This window comes from Eptatretus burgeri, chromosome 6 (assembly GCF_056783735.1).
Source record: "Eptatretus burgeri isolate ZD-2024b chromosome 6, Ebu_testis_v1, whole genome shotgun sequence".
NCBI classification, from domain to species: Eukaryota; Metazoa; Chordata; class Myxini; order Myxiniformes; family Myxinidae; genus Eptatretus; species Eptatretus burgeri.
Genome location: NC_140966.1, coordinates 76888088 through 76909887, shown reverse-complemented (window position 1 = coordinate 76909887; position 21800 = coordinate 76888088). Strand labels below are relative to the sequence as shown.

General features: G+C 43.2%; 1 protein-coding gene and 1 long non-coding RNA gene across 7 annotated transcripts in view; one reads left to right on the top strand and one right to left on the bottom strand.

Annotated features, from left to right (window-relative positions):
• The window catches only part of LOC147025113 (uncharacterized), an 81159-nt gene that overhangs the window by 8688 nt on the left and 50671 nt on the right, over nt 1–21800 (top strand). Inside the window, exon 2 of the long non-coding RNA XR_015059349.1 lies at nt 10791–10870. This is a non-coding gene — a long non-coding RNA (uncharacterized LOC147025113). The remainder of the gene's footprint in view (nt 1–10790; nt 10871–21800) is intronic.
• ACOT11 (acyl-CoA thioesterase 11) overlaps nt 15166–21800 on the bottom strand; it is a 116755-nt gene continuing 110120 nt past the window's right edge. For all 6 annotated transcript variants that reach the window (XM_085885738.1, XM_085885740.1, XM_085885737.1 and 3 more), the window contains 2 exons: nt 17268–17394; nt 15166–15682 (listed from right to left, as the gene is read on the bottom strand). In XM_085885738.1, coding sequence (XP_085741864.1) covers nt 15551–15682; nt 17268–17394 — 259 coding nt within the window. In that variant the 3' untranslated portion in view covers nt 15166–15550. The remainder of the gene's footprint in view (nt 15683–17267; nt 17395–21800) is intronic.

The following is a 21800-nucleotide window of genomic DNA, read 5'->3' as shown; positions in this document are numbered from 1 at the left end:
ACAAAAATGGACTGGATGCACAGGCTGCCTGCAGGGCAGTCCTTACAAAACTGGATGGTCCTGGCGCACATGGTGATGGATGGACACGGGGCAAATGCAAACAAGGGCTAGCAGGCATGGGGTCATGACAGAGGCAGGCAAACGAGGCATGGCAAGGCAAGTCCATGCAGAACAGGCGGCTGCAGCACAACAGGCCGACAGGTGAAGCTGGCCGGCCTCTGGTGTGGTTCCATCAGGTCTGGAGGGAATGCGGTGGTGCCGGCCACTCTGAAGACGGGCTCGGACCTAACCTACTGTCTCCCCCCCCCCACTCTCTCGCCTTTGCCTGTCTCTGTCCATACCCACTCCCTTAATTTGCCACAAAACAACAAAATTTCACTCCTCTTTATTTTTATTATTTTTAGAATTGTCTCCCTTACCCCCTTTATTGTCATTGTCTGGCTAATCTATCCTGTCAACCTAGCCTACTCCCAACCCCTACGTTCCCTCTCTGGAGGGGAATAGGGAGAGACTTGCGTCCTGTCTCGAGGCCCAACAAAGCCTCAGAATGGCCTCCTCTGAGTTCAGCAATCTACCAAGGTGAGTCCAGCGGCCTACAACGAGCGAAGGAATGGATGGTGCGAAGGGGTACATCTCCAAACTATCCCAACATTTATTAACCTGAAACTACCCCGGGGCTTTCCAAAAACGCATCACACTTTTAAAACTATCGGTTCTAAAAACCATGATTCCCGTCGCCTGTGTTGGTGTCCATTATAAATTTTGGCCTTGCCCTCAAATTTTCATACGTGCCCCCACACAATTTCCTGGCTGGGCAGCGTGGCTCAACTGGCAGAAACTCCCACTCTGCCGAACTCTAACCATGGCACCCCCAGGCCCGCAGGCTGCCTCCGAGCCTAGCTGCTCCCTACAACGTGGGGGGTTGCCCTCTCTGGCATTGCCCCCCTCCGATGCCCACGTGGCGTGTTGATGCCCCGGGTCCCTTTCCGAGGGTCGCCCGTGCCCACTACACTGCCCCCGTGGCATTATGGTGCTATGGGTCCCGTTTCCGACAGGTCTCCCATGCCCACTACGCTATCCCGGCCACTCTGGGCCCTTGGCCTACTCTGGCCGACTAGTCCGGTGCCCGGGGTGCCCACTGAACAAAACTCAACTTTCCACAGCCACGCTCCCAGCCGGTCCATGAACTCTTGCACCCCTCCAAATGGGTTTCGTGCCTTCTCTTGACACCAACAACAAAACGACCTCCTATTAGTAAATTTGAATAACCCACTAGCTAACATTAAACTGACCCCGGGGTCACTTGGGTGGGAATCACTCCTCCCCCCAACCAGTCATTCGCACCATGCACACCACATTCGCTCCACTCGCACACTTGGGCCCACTGTCCCAAACTCATTCCTCACACACTTTCCATTTCACAATTCACACCAACACTCTATACTGCCATCCTTCTTAGTAAATCCCCTAGCTAACTCGTGCTCCCTCGTCATCCATTACATCAATGCACGTTCCATTTACTGTACGTAGCTAAACTACGTCTCCACTTCACATTTCCAGTCTGTCCATGTCTCCAAAAATCCAAAAATTCCCATTTCCAAAATCTAAACTGAAATCCCTCTAACTAATCCATTCCATGGGCTCCATGAGGAACAACCAACCTGTGTCCCCATGAAGCCAGTCTAACTAACTCTAACCCATCCCCCTAACTAGTACTTCCTGTGCCCCCCGGACAGGGGGGTCTTCCACCGCTTGCCCAGGGAATCCTGTTCACCCAAAGCGAGGCTTGCTTTTTAAAAAAATTTTTCCATGCGTGCACCAGTGCGTCAACTCGCAACCTGCGCTCCTTTCCCCATGACGTCATGCCAGCTGTTCGCGCATCTCATCCCTCCTCGGACCGTACCATCCGGCAGGGATTTCCCTTTTGCCGGATTCCAACCCTGCAGCCACGACGTCACCCTGCGCATCAAAAACAAGCCTCGCGTTTCGAGGGGTTACCCATGCGAACACATGTGCTCTGCTTGTCGGAGCTTCACACACATGCCCGCCTGGAGAACCCATCCGGTCCAAATCCATTATCCAGCCTACCTTCTGTCCGTCCGCGGGATCGGCTAATCCACCGCGTGCGTTTATGGACCGGGCTTCACTCCCGCAGGGGCGCACGTGGCGGCCTTGTGCGTTGCACGGCACGGACCCCGCGCGCGCTGTCGTGCAAACCCGGCACGGTCCCCAAAATAGCTACGGCCGCTACTCGGCTTTTGTCCCTCATCTGTCGCAGTCGTCATCGCCATTCAACGCGCACACTCCTGCATGCCACGACGCTCACACTCCTCGCCATGACACTCGAACATGCGGTTGCATGTTCGCGCATGCCAACCGCCATCTCCCTCACATTCAGCGCTCTCACACACGCGGTCTCTCTCACACACGCTGTTCCTTCCACCCTCGGTGTTTCTCTCACACATTTCAAAACCACACACGCTGTTTCCCTCGCACACTCTGTTCCTTCCACACCCAGTGTTTCCTTTACACACGGCGTGCTGGAAGGCACGCATTTCGTTCGACACACTCGCTACCAGGCACACCATATCACTCATACACGCGGTTTTACTCACACATTTCAAAACCACGCTGGAAATTTGTGCTACCACAAGGGGTGCCGGGGCCTTCACACCCCCCAAGCTCCGTGTGTACCCGTTAACAGCACTCGCCCCTCCTAACTCGCAAAGCTCGACCGGACCGACCTGGTCGAGATCCGCTTCAAGGGGGAATATTCCCTCCCCTCGTTCCATAAGGAGGCTATCCGGCTGCTTGCACCGGGTCACGAGACATTCCCTGAGCTCCCCTTCATCGTCCCTCGCTAACTCCATGTGTGTGTGCTCGTTTTTCACCCCGTCTTTATCGTGTAGTCTCTCCTCTACTTTTTCTATCTCCCACGTCTCTATGCATTTTATTTCCTTGTTCATTATTTCCGTTTCTTCCGGGCTCCATTTTCCTTCCCATTTGAGTCGTTCTTCCTCTCTGACCCCCTTAACTGTTCGTTATCGTTCCGGAGCTTTTCCATCTCTGTGGACTCAAATTTTGCTCTCTCCTTGAGTCGGTTAATTTCAAACTCGTTTTCTTTGTGTTTTCTATCCCACTGTTTCTCTTGTTCTTCCTTCTCCAATCTCATAGTTTCCCTCAATTGGTTAATCTCACTTTCCTGTTTCATTCCTTGTTCTGTCACTATCTCCTCATACTCCAACCTTGTTTTTTTCCTTTTGTTGTTGTTTCAAATTCATACTCTTTTTGCTTTTTATTCCACCGTCTCTCTTGTTCCTCATTCTGCAATCTCGTAGTTTCCTTCAATTGGCTGATTTTCTTCTTCTGTTTCATTCATTCTTCTTTCACTACTCTTTCTTGCATCTCATTCTTTAATCTGGCCTTGGCTTCCAGCTGTTCGATCTGCACAGTGTGGTTCCTTAACGTTTCATTCTCCGTTCTCGTTCCTTCCTCTCTTAACATCCTCAGTTCGTCTCGTATATGTATATCTCTATCTCTATCTCTATCTCTATCTCTATCTCTATCTCTATCTCTATCTCTATCTCTATCTCTATCTCTATCTCTATCTCTATCTCTATCTCTATCTCTATCTCTATCTCTATCTCTATCTCTATCTCTATCTCTATCTCTATCTCTATCTCTATCTCTATCTCTATCTCTATCTCTATCTCTATCTCTATCTCTATCTCTATCTCTATCTCTATCTCTCTCTCTCTATCTCTATCTCTCTCTCTCTATCTCTATCTCTATCTCTATCTCTATCTCTATCTCTCTCTCTCTCTCTCTCTCTCTCTCTCTCTCTCTCTCTCTCTCTCTCTCTCTCTGCTTTGGTGTTTCCATAACTCAGAAGCTTTTCTTTCTAATTCCTCTCTCACCTTCTCACACTCCAACCTTGCTTTGGCTTCGAACTGTTCGATCTGCACAGTGTGCTTCCTTAGCGTTTCATTCTCTGTTCTCGGTCTTTTCTCTTTTTACATCCTCAGTTCGTTTTGTAATTCTCTCTCTTTGTTTTGGTGTTCCTGTAACTCAGAAATTTTTTCCCATTTCTCCTTTCTGGCCTCATCACCTCTTTTCCATTCTCCCTTCCACAATTCGTTCATTCTCTAACCGTATTCCTTTAGTTCCTCCAGGCGTTTCTCTTTAATTTTTATCATCTCTTCTAGGCTTTCTCTGTCCCGATTGCCTCTTCCTACCTCTTGCTTCAGTTTTTCTAATTCCAAATTGTGTTCACATTTTTCCTCTTCCAGCTCCTGAATTCGTTTCTTTGCATTGGTCAATTGTGGTGACTCCAAGCACACATACTTTTTCTGAAGCTCGTCCGCGCGCCGCTGTGCCTTGTCCAATCCAATTTGCACCTTTTCGATATAATCTTCGTAACGCTCCTCCTTTGTTCCGACATCCCCCAATTGTGCCCGAAGTTTGCCAATGTCCGCCTGCCTCGCCTGCCATAACCACGTGGTTTGCATCATTGATTGGGAGCCCACGCCTCGTGTCGTGCCGTTAGTTGTGCTATGAATAGCAGCCTGCTCCGTGTTGCGCTGAGGTGCGATCACGCCACTATTGTGCGACTCCGAGTTTCTTTGTCGGCCAAGTCCATGCTCGGTATATGAGGGTGAGCTCCCCTACTGATTATAATTGGTGGTGGGGTTATAAAAAGAACCGTCCCGGGCATCATCAATACACATATCTACACCACCCTGCTCCCGTTCGCCTTGAACCGCCATCTTGCTTCTCGGAATAAATTTAAGCCCGCAATTTAATGGGAACTGAGGGTCGCTCCACACACCCTTGGTCCGATTCCCGTTAATTTAGTTGGAGGCGGGATGGATTTGAATCCCACACTCCTGAACACCAGTGTTGTAGAATTCCGCCCGCCGGCATGCGAACGGCCGCATCTAACCAATAGCGGTCACTTCGCCCACCGAACGGATAACCCAGTCGTGACTTTCTGGAACAACGCCAGAAACCAGTCAAAGGTGGGTTTTTAATCCCACCACGGCCCAGTCTGTAATCTACCCACGCGAAATAGGGGCAATCGCCGAATATCAATATACCTAAGTACCCGCGCGGGTATCCTACCGAGGGACCGTACCTCGGCGAAGGCCTGCTTGGACACGAACCGCTTATGCGGTCCGTTCCGTTCTGGGATAACCGAGCGGGTATTATCGCCAGACCTCGCCGGACCCGATTCTATTTATCAGATATTTAAAAACCAACTATATTCCGAGTGCAACATGGGGCAGTTCAATGAGGGAATGGACGCAATGTACAGGTTTACATTCACACAAGGACATTTATTATAATAAAGCACGTATGCAATTAAACAAGGCAAAACACGTATGCAATTATACAAGCAACAAAAGCACGACAAAAGAACTACAACCGTCTACTTATTATGTAAGTCACTTGCACTTAACAGCAGTTCCTACTTATTAGACGGGCCCACGGACACATGTACGAACACACACACACCCAAGAAATGGTGGCAGAGGCCTTTCATAACGAGCTCCAGCTCGGACAGGTGAGCTGAAACCCAGAGACTATCTCGAACCTCTCCACCTCGTGTGGTCTTCAAGTTGTTCGGACCCGGGCTCCAGCGAGAGCGAGCTGGATCCAAATCTTCGTGAGCTGCGATCCTTCCCGAGCTCCCGCGAATCCTCCCGCGCTTCTCAACACGTGCTGGTCAGACAAGGCGCTGATCCTTCCCGTCGATGCGTCGCTTCCCCGAGGAACCACCTCCCGCGCCTCTCAACACGTGCTGGTCAGACGAGGCGCCGATGCATCGCTTCCCCGAGGAACCACCTCCAAGAAGAGGACGATCAATCGCACCAAGCCGGGAACCAAAATGGAGAACGAAGAGCTCCACGAACCAAGAAGAAGAAGCCACCACTCACAGCTCGAGCCGAGCGACTGGCTTAACTTCCTTCCAAACAGGGCAGCTTGAAGCAAAAAGCTCTCCCGAGCCAAGCAGAAGCCGAAGCTCACTGAACCACCAAAGCAAAAAGCTTCCGAAGGCCTCAACCCTAATGCAAGCCAAGCAGGACCCGACAGTCTGCTGAACGACTCCCCTCAACTCCCTTCTCCAACTCTGCCCTTCCAACTCTGCCCAACACAAAAGAAAAGATCTCCTCTTATCCTTCTCCGCCCCCCTCCTCCACGCCTGGCGTGACTCATGCCCTCGTGATCCATCCCCCCCACCCCCCGCTCAACCACGGGTGGGAGGGAGTTGTTGACATCATGAGTCACGGGACGCAGGGTTCTTCCTCTTCGCAGAAGAGGGGGAGGGATGTCTCCATTGTTCGGTTCCTAACCATTAAAATCGATCCGCAGCACATCTAATCGATTTCTGAACATTTAAACAATGAAAGGTGAGCTATCTAGGGAACAAGCACTTATCGACATAGCTGACTAAAGGAACCTGTATGTTGTGTGCAATCAGATTCCCAAATTCGTAACATATATATACATATATATATATATATATATATATATATATATATATATATATATATATATATATATATATATATATATATATATATGTTACGGTTGTGGAAATTCACATTACACCATAAAGAGTCCTCGGGTGAGATTTCTCGGTAAGTCCATGTGTAGTTAGCCCAAACCCGTTGTATAGAGGGAATATGTGCGATTCATCCGGGCTGCGACGTTTTGAGTTCGCCATTTTTTCTTTCTCTATTATTATTTTCGACCATTAAGCCGCCAACAAGGCAAACAGCCACTCCCTTCCCTTCACAACTCCATCCCGCAAACATCGCTTCACCGCCATTCCCAAACGATACCATAACCATCAAACCACCACTGAAAACACTCCACCACCTTCTCCTTTCTCCTTCACAACCAACAACCGCACCACCTGTGAACACTGAACGTCGGGCTGTCTCGGGCCCATTCGGCGATCGGTGCCAAACGCACCGAGCCGCGAGCGGGAATGGCGGCTTTTCCGAGGGGAAAATTCGGATCCAAACGCTTCACGCCCACTTCCCCTCCGTCCAATGGGCGAACACGAGGCGGCTTGGCCCCGCCTCTAAACGTGTGTATGTGAAGTCCGTTTATGCAGATGTGCGGATCCAGGGAGGTTCACGCCCTTTTTTGCCCAACCAATGGCTGAACAGAGGGTGGCGTGGCCCCGCCTTCAATCACCTTTTGATCCACATATTTGCATATCGGCTCATCCTGAGACCTATAAAGAGACGAGCGCAAGGCGACTCGCGAGGAGAGAGTGGAACTGGCAGGAGAGTGCGGAACTGGTGGAGCCAAGCGTGAGTTGATGGCATGAGTTGAGGGCGTGAGTTGGGAGAAGAGCGGGGCAGAGCTGAGTGGAACTGAGAGAGGGGGAGTCGAGCTTGGAGAGAAGTTGCGGAGGAGTTGCAGGGAAGACGGCGGACGGCGACGAGGTCGCGGTGTGGGGGTCGCTCAACTCGTCGTGAGATCCAGGCCAGCCAGCCATACCCCTCTCCCTGAGCATCAATGATTCCCCCCCCCATTCGCGTTGAGATAGTGCCGAGGGGGACCCGCCCCCCACCCTAAACGTGGTGCCAACGGGACCGCTCGCGCGGAGCACGCCGGAGAGGACTCACCGACCAGGCCAGGGAACGGAGTCGGGGCGCAGCTGCGCGAACATTGCTGCTTGCCCGCCATCGCGTCACGAGGTTGCGGGTAAGACCTCCCCGGTCTCGTGGACCTGGCCGATCTTCCGGGATCCACGTTCATTTGGTCTACGGGCCTGTCTGCCTCCTTGCCTATGAGGGTGGCTTTCTTCCTTTGCTTTTTGCGTAAATGCTTGTGGTGGCGCCGTCTTTCAAGTAGAACTGTGTAAGTGTCGCCGTGTGTATGCGTGTAGTCGGTTTTAACTCTGCATTTGTTTTTTGTGCATTTTTGTATGGCTGTATATACGTGCTTGTCTGTGTGTGTGAATAAAATGCTTGCTTGTTGAACTGTTCCCGCTCTGCTTCATCTCCTTCCTTTTTATTGACTCTCCATCCTGCATTGCGTAAGAGATTCGTCATGGGTTTAAAACGCCCGGTAATTAATCGGAACCATCAAGGCCGATGATAACTCCGCTCGGTTATCCCTGTAATATGGAACGAACCGCTTAAGCGGTTCGTGTCCGGAGTCGGCCTGTGGCGTGGTACGATCGCCCGGTCGACCACTCGTGCAGGTACTTAGGTAGATCGAATTTGGCGAGCAACCCTATCCTGCGCGGGTGGGCAATTGGCACGATCGTGGTGAGGTTAAACCGCCACCCGTGACTGGCTCCGGGCGATAGTTCCCGGAGGGTCACGATCGAATTGTCCGTCCGGTGGGCGACGTGTCGCGATTCGAGTTACGTGGCCGATTGCACGCCGGCCGGCGCGAATTCGCAACAATATATATATATATATATATATATATATATATATATATATATATATATATATATATATATATATATACATATATACATATATACATATATACATATATACACACACATATATATCTCGATATAGCATGACAGGGCATGGCATGTGAGAAGGTACAGTGTCGTGGTGAAGAGGCGGCCGCCAATATGGCTGTGCATGATGCAGATTGTCGCTGCGTTCTCTATTGATCAGTAAAGCCTTAATCTCCTAAACAATGACGTCAAATTGGTGTCTCAGGGTGGTGCACAAGACTGCTTCTGTTGCACTAAACTTTCGAATTTTAATGATCTGTCATATAATTTTATTAAAATTTAATTACAAATTTGAACACTGCACAGGGTATTGTGTTCTATGAACTCTAATTTTTAGAGATGCGGAACATTAGGGGATTAGCAAGTAAAATAAATTAATTAAATAGTGCAAGGAAAGAGTAAAGTAAAATGGAGGTAGAGCACAGCATGTGACAAAACACAGTTTATATGGAAGAAAACAATTACAAGCAACAACAAAACAAAAGGACAAGATAGACATAGACCACCTCCATATATTTGGAGGTGGATGACTTGTAGCGCTGATTCATGTGCATTCTTCGATGAGCAACGTACCGGACGCAGCACTTCTTTAAAATTATTTTGCTCCTGCTGTATTCATTAAAAATGTAGAATTCTCCAGCAACAGCTGTTGATATTTTATCTCAGCCTTTCAGGGCATTTCTCATGATTCTTGGTGCTTTTATTTTGTGTTGGGCACCAGTCTCCATCCTACAATTAACAGATGCTGCCACTTGTGGCTGTGCATGCTCAGGTACTTCTCTTCAAGGCTTCAAGGCAGGTACTTCTATGGTATTGCCTTCGCTGTCCTCAACTCCGCCAATTATCCCTTACTGGCTGCCGCAACTAGCCAGGACGTCCATCGAGTCTACAAAAGCTTCTTTTACAAGAACATGCTCGGCATACCCCAATTCAGAGACTCCAGAGACACCATCACCCACAGACAGTGACGTGTTGGAAATGCAACTAACATTGACATGTCCTTGGACAGAGGAAACACAAATGGCGTTTGAGTGTCCTTGGGGCAAGGCAATGCACACACATTTTAGCTCATGTCAACACCCATTTGTTTGCACCCAAACCCCTGCTATCTCCCATGGAAAAGACCTCAGTCCAGCTGCAGCCACAAACGTTGACCTTTAATTGAACAAAACAAGAACAAGATTGTTAATCTGGAATACACAGAACACACTTGGCAATGATCTATACTATAAGAGATCTGTGTATCTGTGTGTCTATCGCTATTTTTCTCAGAGATGCCCAAACAGATCTTCAAACTTTGAGGTTCATCAGTGAGGGTCAGGGAGTGTTTTAAGCAAAACTAGAGCGGCACTCGATGTCACCCGACATGCCTACACCCACATTATTATACATACTATTATGACATCATTGTACCAAGTTTGATTTAAATCCCTTCAGCTGTTCTCAAGTATCACATTTTTACCTAACATGACCTCTGACCTTTGACAGCAAAATCGAATCAGTTCATTTTTGCATTATAATATGTACTTGCACCAGGTTTGGTCAAAATCCCATTATTGGTTCACAAGTTAGTGTGGTAACAGTAGTTTTTACCGAAGGGGACATCTGACCCATGACGTCTTGGTCCAAAAATCTAAGTTTATCTTTGCATCATTATACATACTTGCACCAGGTTTGACTAGCATCCCTTTTGCCATTCTTAAGTTATCGTGGTTACGAAAACCTATCACAGACGGATGGACGGACAGACAACACAAAAACAATTATTGTGGTGACTTCGTCAGCAGAGGCAAATAATTGAACATTTTGAAAAAGATATATATATATTTTTTAATTTCTCCATAGTAACCAAGCGGCGAAGCGTTTGTTGCGATGTGAAAAGTAATATTAAAAGATCCCTGAACCCCATTACTTAGTGGGTGGAGGAAAGCGTTTTAGGTCTCCACAAATAAATAAATAATTTGGGAGGAAAAAAAACCCCCAAAAAAAACCCAATTTGATTTCTTCAACAGGATTAGAACAGCACCAGGCAATGTCAGGTTCCCCTGCTTGTATTTCAAAAAATACAAAGTTCTAAATCTTTGAAGGTTTTTTTTTATGTTATGTCACACCAGCAGGTATACTTAACTTGTCAAGGATGGGGAAAGGGGTAAAGTCATTTGGTCAGGTGAATTGTCCATGTTATGAAATAACAATAAAATCTTAGTGCATAATGATGATGGAGAAGTTTACTTATGACTGGGAAATAAATGTAAATGTGTACCTCATGATACATTATCCATTTTTAAAGGTGAATTGTGTGGCTGATTCAAGATCGATGACGACAACAGCAGCAGCAGCAGCAGCAGCAGCAGCAGCCCCAGCAATCCAGTGAGGTTATGGCACTTGAAACACTACCCACCAAATGCAATGCTTTGAGAAAAGTTTGCTTTCGAATCGGCCAAACAGAATAAGTGCAAATACACACATATATATATATATATATATATATATATATATATATATATATATATATATATATATATATATATATATATATATATATATATATATATAGCAATTTACAAATAGGAGGACATTGTAAAGTCAGACGGCACTCAGTAGAGCGTGTACCACCGCCAGGATGAACACGATCTGCATCCGAACCTGAGTCAAAATATAATCAATCAGCTTGTTTTTGTCACCTACCAAACTCATCCACAAGTTTTGTCATAATCTCTCTACAAGCTTTTGAACCATCAGTGTGTGTGTGTATATGCGTGTGTGCGTGTGTGCGTGTGTGCGTGTGTGCGTGTGTGCGTGTGTGCGTGTGTGTGTGCGTGTATGCGTGTATGCGTGTGTGCGTGTTTTTCACCCAATCTCTCAATGGTGAAAAATCATTTGATTAATCAAAAATTGATATTATTGCATCATGATCTGGGTTCCAACCTTCATCAATATCGAAATAATTCGACTTTGACACATATTCTTGTCCAATTCGCAATCTATAAATATTAAAACGAAAATATTTTTTCGTGAACCAAAAAGCACATTCGGTGAGGTGGTGAAGCCATAGGTCATTCCATGAAGACCCTTTGCCTATTATTCATGTATTGTTTGAACGCTAATTCCCCAAGACTCAAAAGACGCAGACAACCCAAAAGTGCCCGAGGATCCAAAAAGACCATGAAGACCAAAAGCCCCAAAAGATAAAAAAAACGACCCAAAAAGACGTGAAGACCAAAAAAAAACCACAAAAGACGCTAAAAGACCCAAAAGTCACTGAAGACACAAAAGACCCACCCAAGACGCCTTGTACGTTCACACCATTTCGACCCCTTACACCCTTCAGACCAATTAGACAGCTTCGAGCTTCACAAATAAATATATCACCAATATGACCAAATAAATATATCACCAATATATCACAAATAAATATATCACCAATATATCACAAATAAATATATCACCAATATGACCAAATAAATATATCACCAATATATCACAAATAAATATATCACCAATATGACAAATAAATTTGGAGAAAAGAAATGTTTGTGTTACGATTGGTGTAAATCATGCCAACACAGCAAATTTGTGACATCAATCTCTGTAACGATGTGTGGAGAGGCAAACATAGTGAGCCAATCCACGCTAGTGTTCTATTTAATCAAGAATGTTAGTGCCATAGTCAATGCCATACATTCATAATGTTGTGTTTTTACATGCCTTTTGTCAACATGAAAGCCATCGATGGTCCACCTCCCTCCCTCACTCAACACTATATAAATGTAAGAACAGATCTCTGGTGACATCGTTGTATCAAACACGAAATAGATATCATTTGTAAGAGAAGGCTTGTTCATTTTTCCTTATTAAAATTACAAGCAGGATTTGCAAAAGTATGTAAATAAATAACATGCTTTAGCATTGTTGGGTTGTATTGTAGGAACCATGCGAGTTGGGCAAGCCGGCGAGTTGGATGCCATTTTGTTGTTTTATGTGAAGATACAGTGTGTCCTCTCATTTCAAAAAAGTACTTTGCAACGGTTTCACCATGTAAGTGCTGGAAGGTTGTGGCAGAAAAGGGTAAGGTCCCCAGGCCTTCCAATCCACTACTCATCCTTTCCCCATTTCAGATTGGTCTCTGCAGCATACAAACCATTCTCTCACTCTGGTTGAGAAGATACAAGGTGATCATGACACCACTTCTGCAACTGGTCCATATGGCAACAACACTGCAATCCTTTTTCGTCACTTCTCCAGGTCTATCTCAGAAACTCTCTTGCTTTCATTTTGGAAAGTTGCTAGCCTCACTTATAGTCAATAAAAATGGTTCAATGTCTGCTCCACTGAACTACACACCGATTAGCCTTCTCCCTATAACAAGGAAGTGATGGAATCTATCATTCTTGCAAATGTCAGGCATCATCTCTTTTCCAACTTTTTAATCTCTGATCACTTTGGCTTCTGCCAGATATATTCTGCCATGGACATGTTTATTTTAACTCAACAATGGATGACTATACCAATTAATAAAACAAGAGATCAGGACTCTCTCTGGGCATCCATTGAGCTATCAATACTGTCTGGCACTGAGCCTTACTTTCCAAGCCATTGACTCATGGTATTCAGTGGCCCTTCCTTGAATGGTCATCAGATTCTCTCTGCAAGCAAAAATAACCAGGTGCTTGATGACATTCTGTGGGTCAAGCTCTCCCTCTTGAGGCAGTTGTCAGAAAAGGCAGCATTTTAGGACATTTTATTATTGGTTTACATCAATGAGCTCTGCACAATTTTTCCAGATGCCACCTTGTACAAAACAGGAAACTACACTTATGAAAGGCAGGTTGCTATAACATTCATCTCTGCAAATCTGGAAAATGAAAAAGGTTCGTCACTTATCGACCTGAAATAAGTCTTCAAACTTGGGAAAATCCCATGGTCACACTGTTCCTGTTAGGATCCACTTTTTGTTGCCCCCATTCTACCTGTTATGCCAATTGTGGAAGATGTACAGAACTTGGAACTCAACAGTGTATCAAAAAAAAAGCATCTGTAAAATTGGTGAACCACATCACCAAACAAAACAGGCTGTCATCTCCTATATTGTCTGCAGAGTGAAGTAAAATCTTAACTATCATCTGAATTATCAAGGAGTATGGATCAACACAGCTACTTTTTGTTTTGCTACCATGGAGGTTATACAGTAGACTCCAACTATGGCAGTTTTACTGGCATATCTCAAGAGTTCCAATCCTTAGGTCTGCTTCTTGCACATCGCAGGCACATTGGTGAACTGTGTTGTTGTCTTACTCCAACTCTCTCATGCTAGAAATTTGTGGACCGGGAGAGTATGGAGGAACGTTATTCAAGAATCCTAGACCGGGTTACTTTCCCAAGTCTAAATTGAACTCGCCCTCATTCCTTCATCCCTCTGTATTTTTATCTGTCCAATAGATTTCCCTCTATATCGTCTCGTACCCCTCCTTCCAGTCTTTCAAGACTACTTCCGATTAAACAGCTCATGCTTCTTCATATGTCCCCCTCCTTTTTATTACTCATCCACTCCACATGTCCCCCTGACGAATGAAAGGGGTAGGATAATGAGAGCTCATAAACTTACAAATTAGAAATCGGTATACATTTACCAATTCACGAATACTTGCAAATCGATGAAAGAGAACTCGCAAATTCTGAGTGTTGACTGTACTTGTACATTATTACTGCTGTGCTTGTTTCTGTGATATTAAGCCTGCTGCAATGAAACAAGGCAGTCTCTGACAGTCTTTCATAATTAATCGTCTAATGCACGGCGGTTGAAGACCATCCTCAACAAGGTCTTGAGGCATGTCGACAATCGTCGTAAAAGTTGAACATGTTCCACCTTTGAGTTGTCAACAACATTCGTGCATCATCATGTAGCATGCGGCAGTCTACGACTGCCGCTGACTCGGTGCAATGTAATGACCAATTAAACCAGCTTTCAGTAACTTAAATTTTCTTTTAATTAAGAAGCATGCTTTTTTTTTTTTTAAAGTTGTAGCTTATGTGAACTTAAACCCCAAAAAAGTATTGTTAAATTTCAATGTAGATACCTGAGCCTGATCAGTATCCTAAAGTATTTAGCCAAACCTTCAGAAACAAAATATTGCCATTAGTAGTACATTGTGTTATAAAAAACCCTTCAGGACAACGTGTCTGCCTTTGAATTACATTGACGTATACCTACTTAGTGCATGCGTGTGGTTGTGGTCGATGCTTGTTTAAATTGCAGTACTGCATTACCTCTGGCCAAAAAAAACACAGTTTTCCGACAATAGTGTCATCGACAGTCATGGAAAAAAACGGGATTGCACAAGATTCGTCACCAATGGTCTTGTTGCATTGCATTAGCAAATGTCGACTGGTGTGCAGCAGGTTTTGAAATTAAATACTGTGCTGAAGACACCTTTCTTCCTGCCATCAGGCATTTTGGACAAATAGCTTAAAGTGCAGGGGAGGAAATGTTCCACATGCAACAACATCCAGCCAATCACCGCTCCGTTGTCTAGGTCATGACCCAACTTGGGTGGCAGTTTTGGAACTGCTCATCTTCCCATGTATGCATTTCAACACGTGGCAACATGCAACTCATGAAGGAGTGGGCAAACTCCAACAACCAAAGTACAAAAAGGGCACCAACAGTCATTTCAAAAGTTTTACTTTGTAAAGATTGTATTTGATAGATTGGGCTCAACACAAATACATTTTCAAAGTAGTTGACTGAAAAGAAAATTAGAAATACAATGATGAGCAAAAAAATTTTGAAACAAAATTCCCAAAAAAAACAAAATGAAAAAGAAAGAAAAATATCCCTCAATCGATTAGTTGTTTAGCTGGGCCAGTCGGTCAGAGCTGTACATAGTTTTGGGCCGAGCTTGGACTGGACATTAGAGAAACAAGTAGTTTCATTGCTGTGCTTCAGAAATCGTCAAACAATGTCAGCATCTTCCTGCAATGAAGCAATCTGCTATAATGTCACTCAACATGCTCAGATTCCAAATGGAGATGTCCCCCAAATTTATTCAGTCACAGCTTGGAATTGTGTTCAAGGAAAAGGCGGCAGGACTGGAACTGAGTGTGACACTCAGCTGAGAGGCCGGCAATATCACTGGAGATGTAAGGCAGGAAGGAAGTAGTTGCTTGATTGAAATAAGAAACCTTTGACAGTGGAAAGAGGATTGCAAATTAAACAATTTGAGATTTTGCCATAAAATGTGCAAACTCCGTTAATACGGCAATCATATTAGAATGAATAGATATGTTCCATTATATGGTTGCATCTGAAATTAATTCTAAGGAATTCCTCACACCACATCCCAGACGTACAAATATAGGGCAATTCCGTATGCTCAAGGTATGCAAGTACAATACATAATGGTGGCATCAACCAATTAACAAAATTCTACATTTCATCTTCTACAGCTCAATATGCAATTCACATTTGGCAATAATACCATTTGACAAAATTTACATCAAAAGTTTAAATTTATTGGAAATTACTTGTTTATTTTACTTTCCAAAGCAAAAATTCTACATTTAGATTTTCATTCCATCGATTTGAAATTCATCAATTTTCGAAACAGGAATGTCTTGCAAAAGTGCTGTTTGTTGCAATGGAATTAACCACGAGTGTCCTGGCATAAATCCATTTCAATAAATAAAAAAATACATTATTTAAAATAAAAAATAAAAAAAATACCGTGCTGGTACGACAGTTCAGAGATCACATACTGTCACATCAGACTGGATCTGTTAACATGGACAATCTGAGCCAGATGATCTAGGAACACTCACGGATTCCAAAATGATCTTGCTTTGGAGGCCAACTTGGATATGTGCTTTGCCCAAGTGAGATGACTGGTGGTGAAGCGTAAATGTTTGAAGGACTGAAATTCTTCAAGAGGTTTATTAAGGAAGTAAGTAGGAGGGTTTGGCAGACAGTTCTTCCAGAGAAAAGAGTGTGTGCACGATTTGTCAAGGTTGAGAGATGTATTCTAAGTGCTGGATCAGCTTCTGATTGTATCAAAGTCTCCAGAGAGGGAAGAGGCTGCTTCTGACTACAACTGAAGGATGAGGGATGAGTTGACAGAAGGTGGAATAATCAGTAAAAAGACAAGGAGGGTTTTTTTTCCAGAGAATCAAAGATCGTTGATGAATACGAGGTACAGGACTGGGCCCAGACACTGCCTTGGGGCACCTCCAGCAATAACAAAGAGAGGAGATTAAAGGATCCCTTTGAGAGCCACATGCTAAATATGATAATGAATAATTTTGCTATAATTGCACTAAACCACCCACATGGGAGTTTATTTCTCCACATCATGTCACAGTGAATTAATTTGTTTAATTCTACATTAATAATTCTTTACAAGAGGATCTTCACCAAAGGCACCATTTCCTTTTCTTGAGCATTCCCTCCAACAGGATGATCCATTGTGTCTCTATTGAAAAGCCTTGTGTAAGCTTAATGGTGAAAGTGGCTCACTTAAGATCTTGGGTCTTAGGATCTTGAGTTTGAGTCCGTCACACCATTAAATAACAAAGTGGGTTGACTCAGCCCGTCATCCTTCTGAGGTTAGCAAAGTGAGTACCAGCTTACTGGAAACGGGCACTGCATCAACGGCACAGCCGTGATCCCAGCAATGAGGCAAATAGCAGCATCAGGCTGCATACAAAATGATGATGTCAATTGAAGACAAAATTAAAAACATCTTGAGAACCTTTCAGCTATATCCATATGTACCTGAGACAGATTGGCTTCAAGAGGCTCGACCACAAAGCCAGCACATTGCACCTCACCGCGTATGCATGCAGGTGGTGTCGGTGCAGCCGGAAGTGTGACAGAGCGAAATGCCACCAGGTAAGGTTCTCTAGAACAACAACACCAACAACAACAAGTTTCAAGAAGTGAAATGTCACACCAAAAGAAAATATAAATATATAAATGACTTTTTACAGCCATTTTTCCCTGCTGTGCAGGGGTTTGGCTTTTTCTTGAGGCAATGTTTTATGGCCGGATGCCCTTCCTGACGCCAACCCTGATCGCCTCTTATGACACACAGGGATATGGTACACCTATTCTAACCGGGGCATACACCGGGACCAGTACACTGGCACTCATTTCGCCGACCTCGGAAGGATGACGGGCTGAGTCAACCCCCTGGTGTTAATTCAGCAGGAAACGGGGCTTGAACTCAGGACCCTGGGATCCCAAGCCACCACCCTAACCACTAAGCCAACACCAGGCTTCACACCAAAAGAAAATGTAAGCCGTTAATGAATGAATTTGTTAATATAAACTTTCAAAAATAACCTGCAACTTGCAGTTCACTGCAATATTCCAATCAAAATGGTCTCCATTAGGAACAGGATTTTTGCCAGAATTTACCACAGCCATCAAGAGTAACTACGACAACAGCTCAGTAGTGTGATGGTTAGAGCGTCCACTCTGAGTCTGGGAGGTCGGCGGTTCAAATTTGACATTGGCCGAGTTATACCAAAGACGTCAAATGTAGTACATGCTACTTCCTTAATGCTCAGCATTTAAAAAGGATAGAGTACAAGCAAACAACCATATGTTGGTGAACAAATTTGGGCCAAATAGACTCCTGCATTCCTTGAAAAAGGTGTAGCATAAATTTTGCTTCTTGCCACCCTCCCCTCCCTCCCCACCTCCTCTCCTTTTAACATCGAATAACACCCATTGCTCCAAACTCATGTGTATGTTAATGAAACTCTTCAGCTTGCAAATCAACTCAAAGGAAAAAAAAAATAACATTCTCATCTGATCCTCTCATTCATCAGTTTTTGCCATGCATTCTAGCATCCACCATTCGTACCAATTGTGTTTGCTGGCTTAGTTTTATGATTAAATGATACAACATATTTGATTTCTTCATTTTATACATGAGACATTGGTTTCATATATACAGCCTTTGGCTGCTGGTTGCATCATTTTCTGGAAGCGTGGTTATGCCACTGATGTAGTGCCCTGGTTACCTGGGACTCATTTTGCCAACCACAGAAGAATGACAGGCTGAGTTAACCCACCTGGTGCTATTTCAACGAAATGACAGGGGCTCAAACTCAAGACCCTAAAATCTTAAACCAGCATCTTAACAGTTAAGCCACCACCAGGCTTAGAGTGACACTGATGTGTGGTGAAAATTCCTCATATGCACTGATACAAAATGGAGAGCTAATTGCAATCTGAATCGACCAACATAATTTAGAAGTATTTTACCGAGGAACACGCGAGGATTTATTGGGAAACTGCTCACATTTTATGCTACAATTGGATCTTAGAAAAATAAGAAGAAAAAAAAAAAACTTCTACATGGTAGCTTTTGGGAATTTTTGCAAGAATTACTGCTCCAAGCAAGTTCTACTATTGAATTTTATTATAAAAAAAAAATAGCAGGTATACCACATCCGTATGCATTGTTACATTTGTACATGGAGTAGGTGAGAAAGCGGCAGACACTTAAAGTTTAAATCATGTAGATTATTGGGATATATATATATATATATATATATATATATATATATATATATATATATATATATATATATATATATATATTTAAGCCTGGTGTTGGCGCAGTGGTGAGGGCAACGGCTTGGGATCCAAGAGGTCCTGAGTTCAAGCTCCGTTGGGCCACTGAATTAATACACCAGGGGGTCGACTCAGCCTGTCATCCTTCCGAGGTCGGCGAAATGAGTACCAGTGTACTGGGCCGGTGTATACCCTGGTTGAAATAGGTGTACCATATCCCTGTGTCATAAGAGGTGACCAGGGTTGCGTCAGGAAGGGCATCCGGCATAAAACATGTGCCAAATCACGATGCGGATCATACGGATGATCCGCTGTGGCGACCCCTAACGGGAGCAGCCGAAAGAGGAAGATATATATATATATATATATATATATATATATATATATATATATATATATATATATATATATATATATATATATATATATATATATATATATATATATATATATGTATATATATATATGTATATATATATATATATGTATATATATATATATATGTATATATATATATATATATGTATATATATATATATATATATGTATATATATATATATATGTATATATATATATATATGTATATATATATATATATGTATATATATATATATATGTATATATATATATATGTATATATATATATATATGTATATATATATATATATGTATATATATATATATGTATATATATATATATATGTATATATATATATATATGTATATATATATATATATATGTATATATATATATATGTATATATATATATATATATGTGTATATATATATATATATATATATATATATATATATATATATATATATATATATATATATATATATATATATATATATATATATATATATGGATCTGAGTTAGGGTCAAGTTGTTTCACCCACAGCCAAGAGAAGGGCCTTGTCTATTTTGGTTGAAAGAGGTCAAGGACGTTATGCCCACACATTCTATGTAGAACCAGCCAAGAACTGGGTCAATGATCAGGGTCTGCCACTCAGCACAGCCCACAACTGCCAACCACAGGTGGTGCAGGCAAGCAGCAATGCTTTTGCCCTTTAAAATGTGGGATAGCTCCATCCAAAAGCTGCCAATTTTGGGAAAGCAGGCTCTGTTTGGGAGACTTGGTGTATTCATCAACAACAGTCGCTATCTACCAATAAGCATTTAAAGCAGTACAATGGCTGATGGGGGTGTGTCACGTTGGGGGTTGTCATGCATGTGCTGCCTGTAAATGCCTACAGTTGTGGAGGAACTCAGGTAGAGTTTGAAATCGCAAAAGGGCTTACCTTCAATTACATTTCTCAATTGCTTTAAGCAGCCTCTGCCTAGAAGGATCAAGTGGTGATTTATTTTTTATAAGACAGACAGACACAGACACATACCAAGAGTTTGGATTATATTCACTTTTGTGGTGCTATTCCCCATTAATTTGTTGTGGGAAGTTAGAAGTGTGCAATAGAGGGAGATAATAATTCAAATTTCTGTGAAAATTTAATACCAGTTCCCTTCAAGTCTATAAAATGAATTAGGAAATTGAAAAAGTTTTTTTGCGATTCATATTAAATTATCACGTGCAAGTGATATCCACTTACAACAAAATATGTAGGAAACGGTGGATTTTGGACAGTTAAAAAACAACAAAAAAAAAAACTTCTTTTTTTTTTTAGCAATCGACACCAGTTACATTAACGTAATTGCCAGAATTCACAATAAAAGTTGCAAATTAATGAAGATGTGAAATTAGTTTTCATCAACTTGTTTCCTTGCCTGAAACTGAGCGAGTTCAGAATGGGGCCAAGGAAGCAACTTTCAACAGAACAGTGTGTGAAGATCCAAACTTTGTGAGAAGGGTAAACAAAGAAAATATGAAAAAAAAGTTCAAACAATGGTGGGAGGTACATTTTGCTATGCCTGCAACAAACCATCTTGGTACAAGACAAGAAAAGGCCAGGAATAACCAGAATATCCCCAAAGCAAGCCAACCACATGAAGCTGTTCAGTTTATGCAACAAAATAAAATCAAGTCAGCAGCTGACAAATTATGTGAGAACAGGCCTAAACATTAACATCTTGTCCAGCACAGTGCACAGAAGGTCGATTGCCACAGGTTTCCATGGCAGAGTTGCTGAAAAGAAATGACTGAAAAGACAACAGAATAAGGTGAAAAGACTGTCAGACTCATGTCTGTTCAGTCACCAAATTTTGTTCTTGCTTTAAAAATGTCAATGGAATCGGGTAATCTGGTCTGGTGAATCGAGATTTGAACTTTTTGGATCAAAGACACCAGTTTGTGTGCTGAAGACATGGAGAACGTTATGGCATGTATTGTTTGCATCCGACTGTGAAGCAAGCGGAAGCTCTGTCTGGGGTTGTTTCTCAGCTTTTTGGGGGAGGAACACTTCAAAAGGAATCAATGGGACATTAATAAAAGAAGTACCAGCAGCAGATACTGCAGCACCATACAGTTCTTGGAGGATACAATTTAATCAAAAGAGGATTCATTTTCCAACAAGTTAATGATCAAAAACACAATTCCAACATAGTAAAACAGTATTTGAACAAAAAGGTTAGAGCTAATGTGCTCCACGTGTTAGAATGGTCACCCCAGAGTCCATACATAAGTCCCAGCAAAGCCATATGGGATTATCTGGACACAGAGAAGAAGAGGAACCTAACTTACCTAACAGAACTGTGGAATGTAGT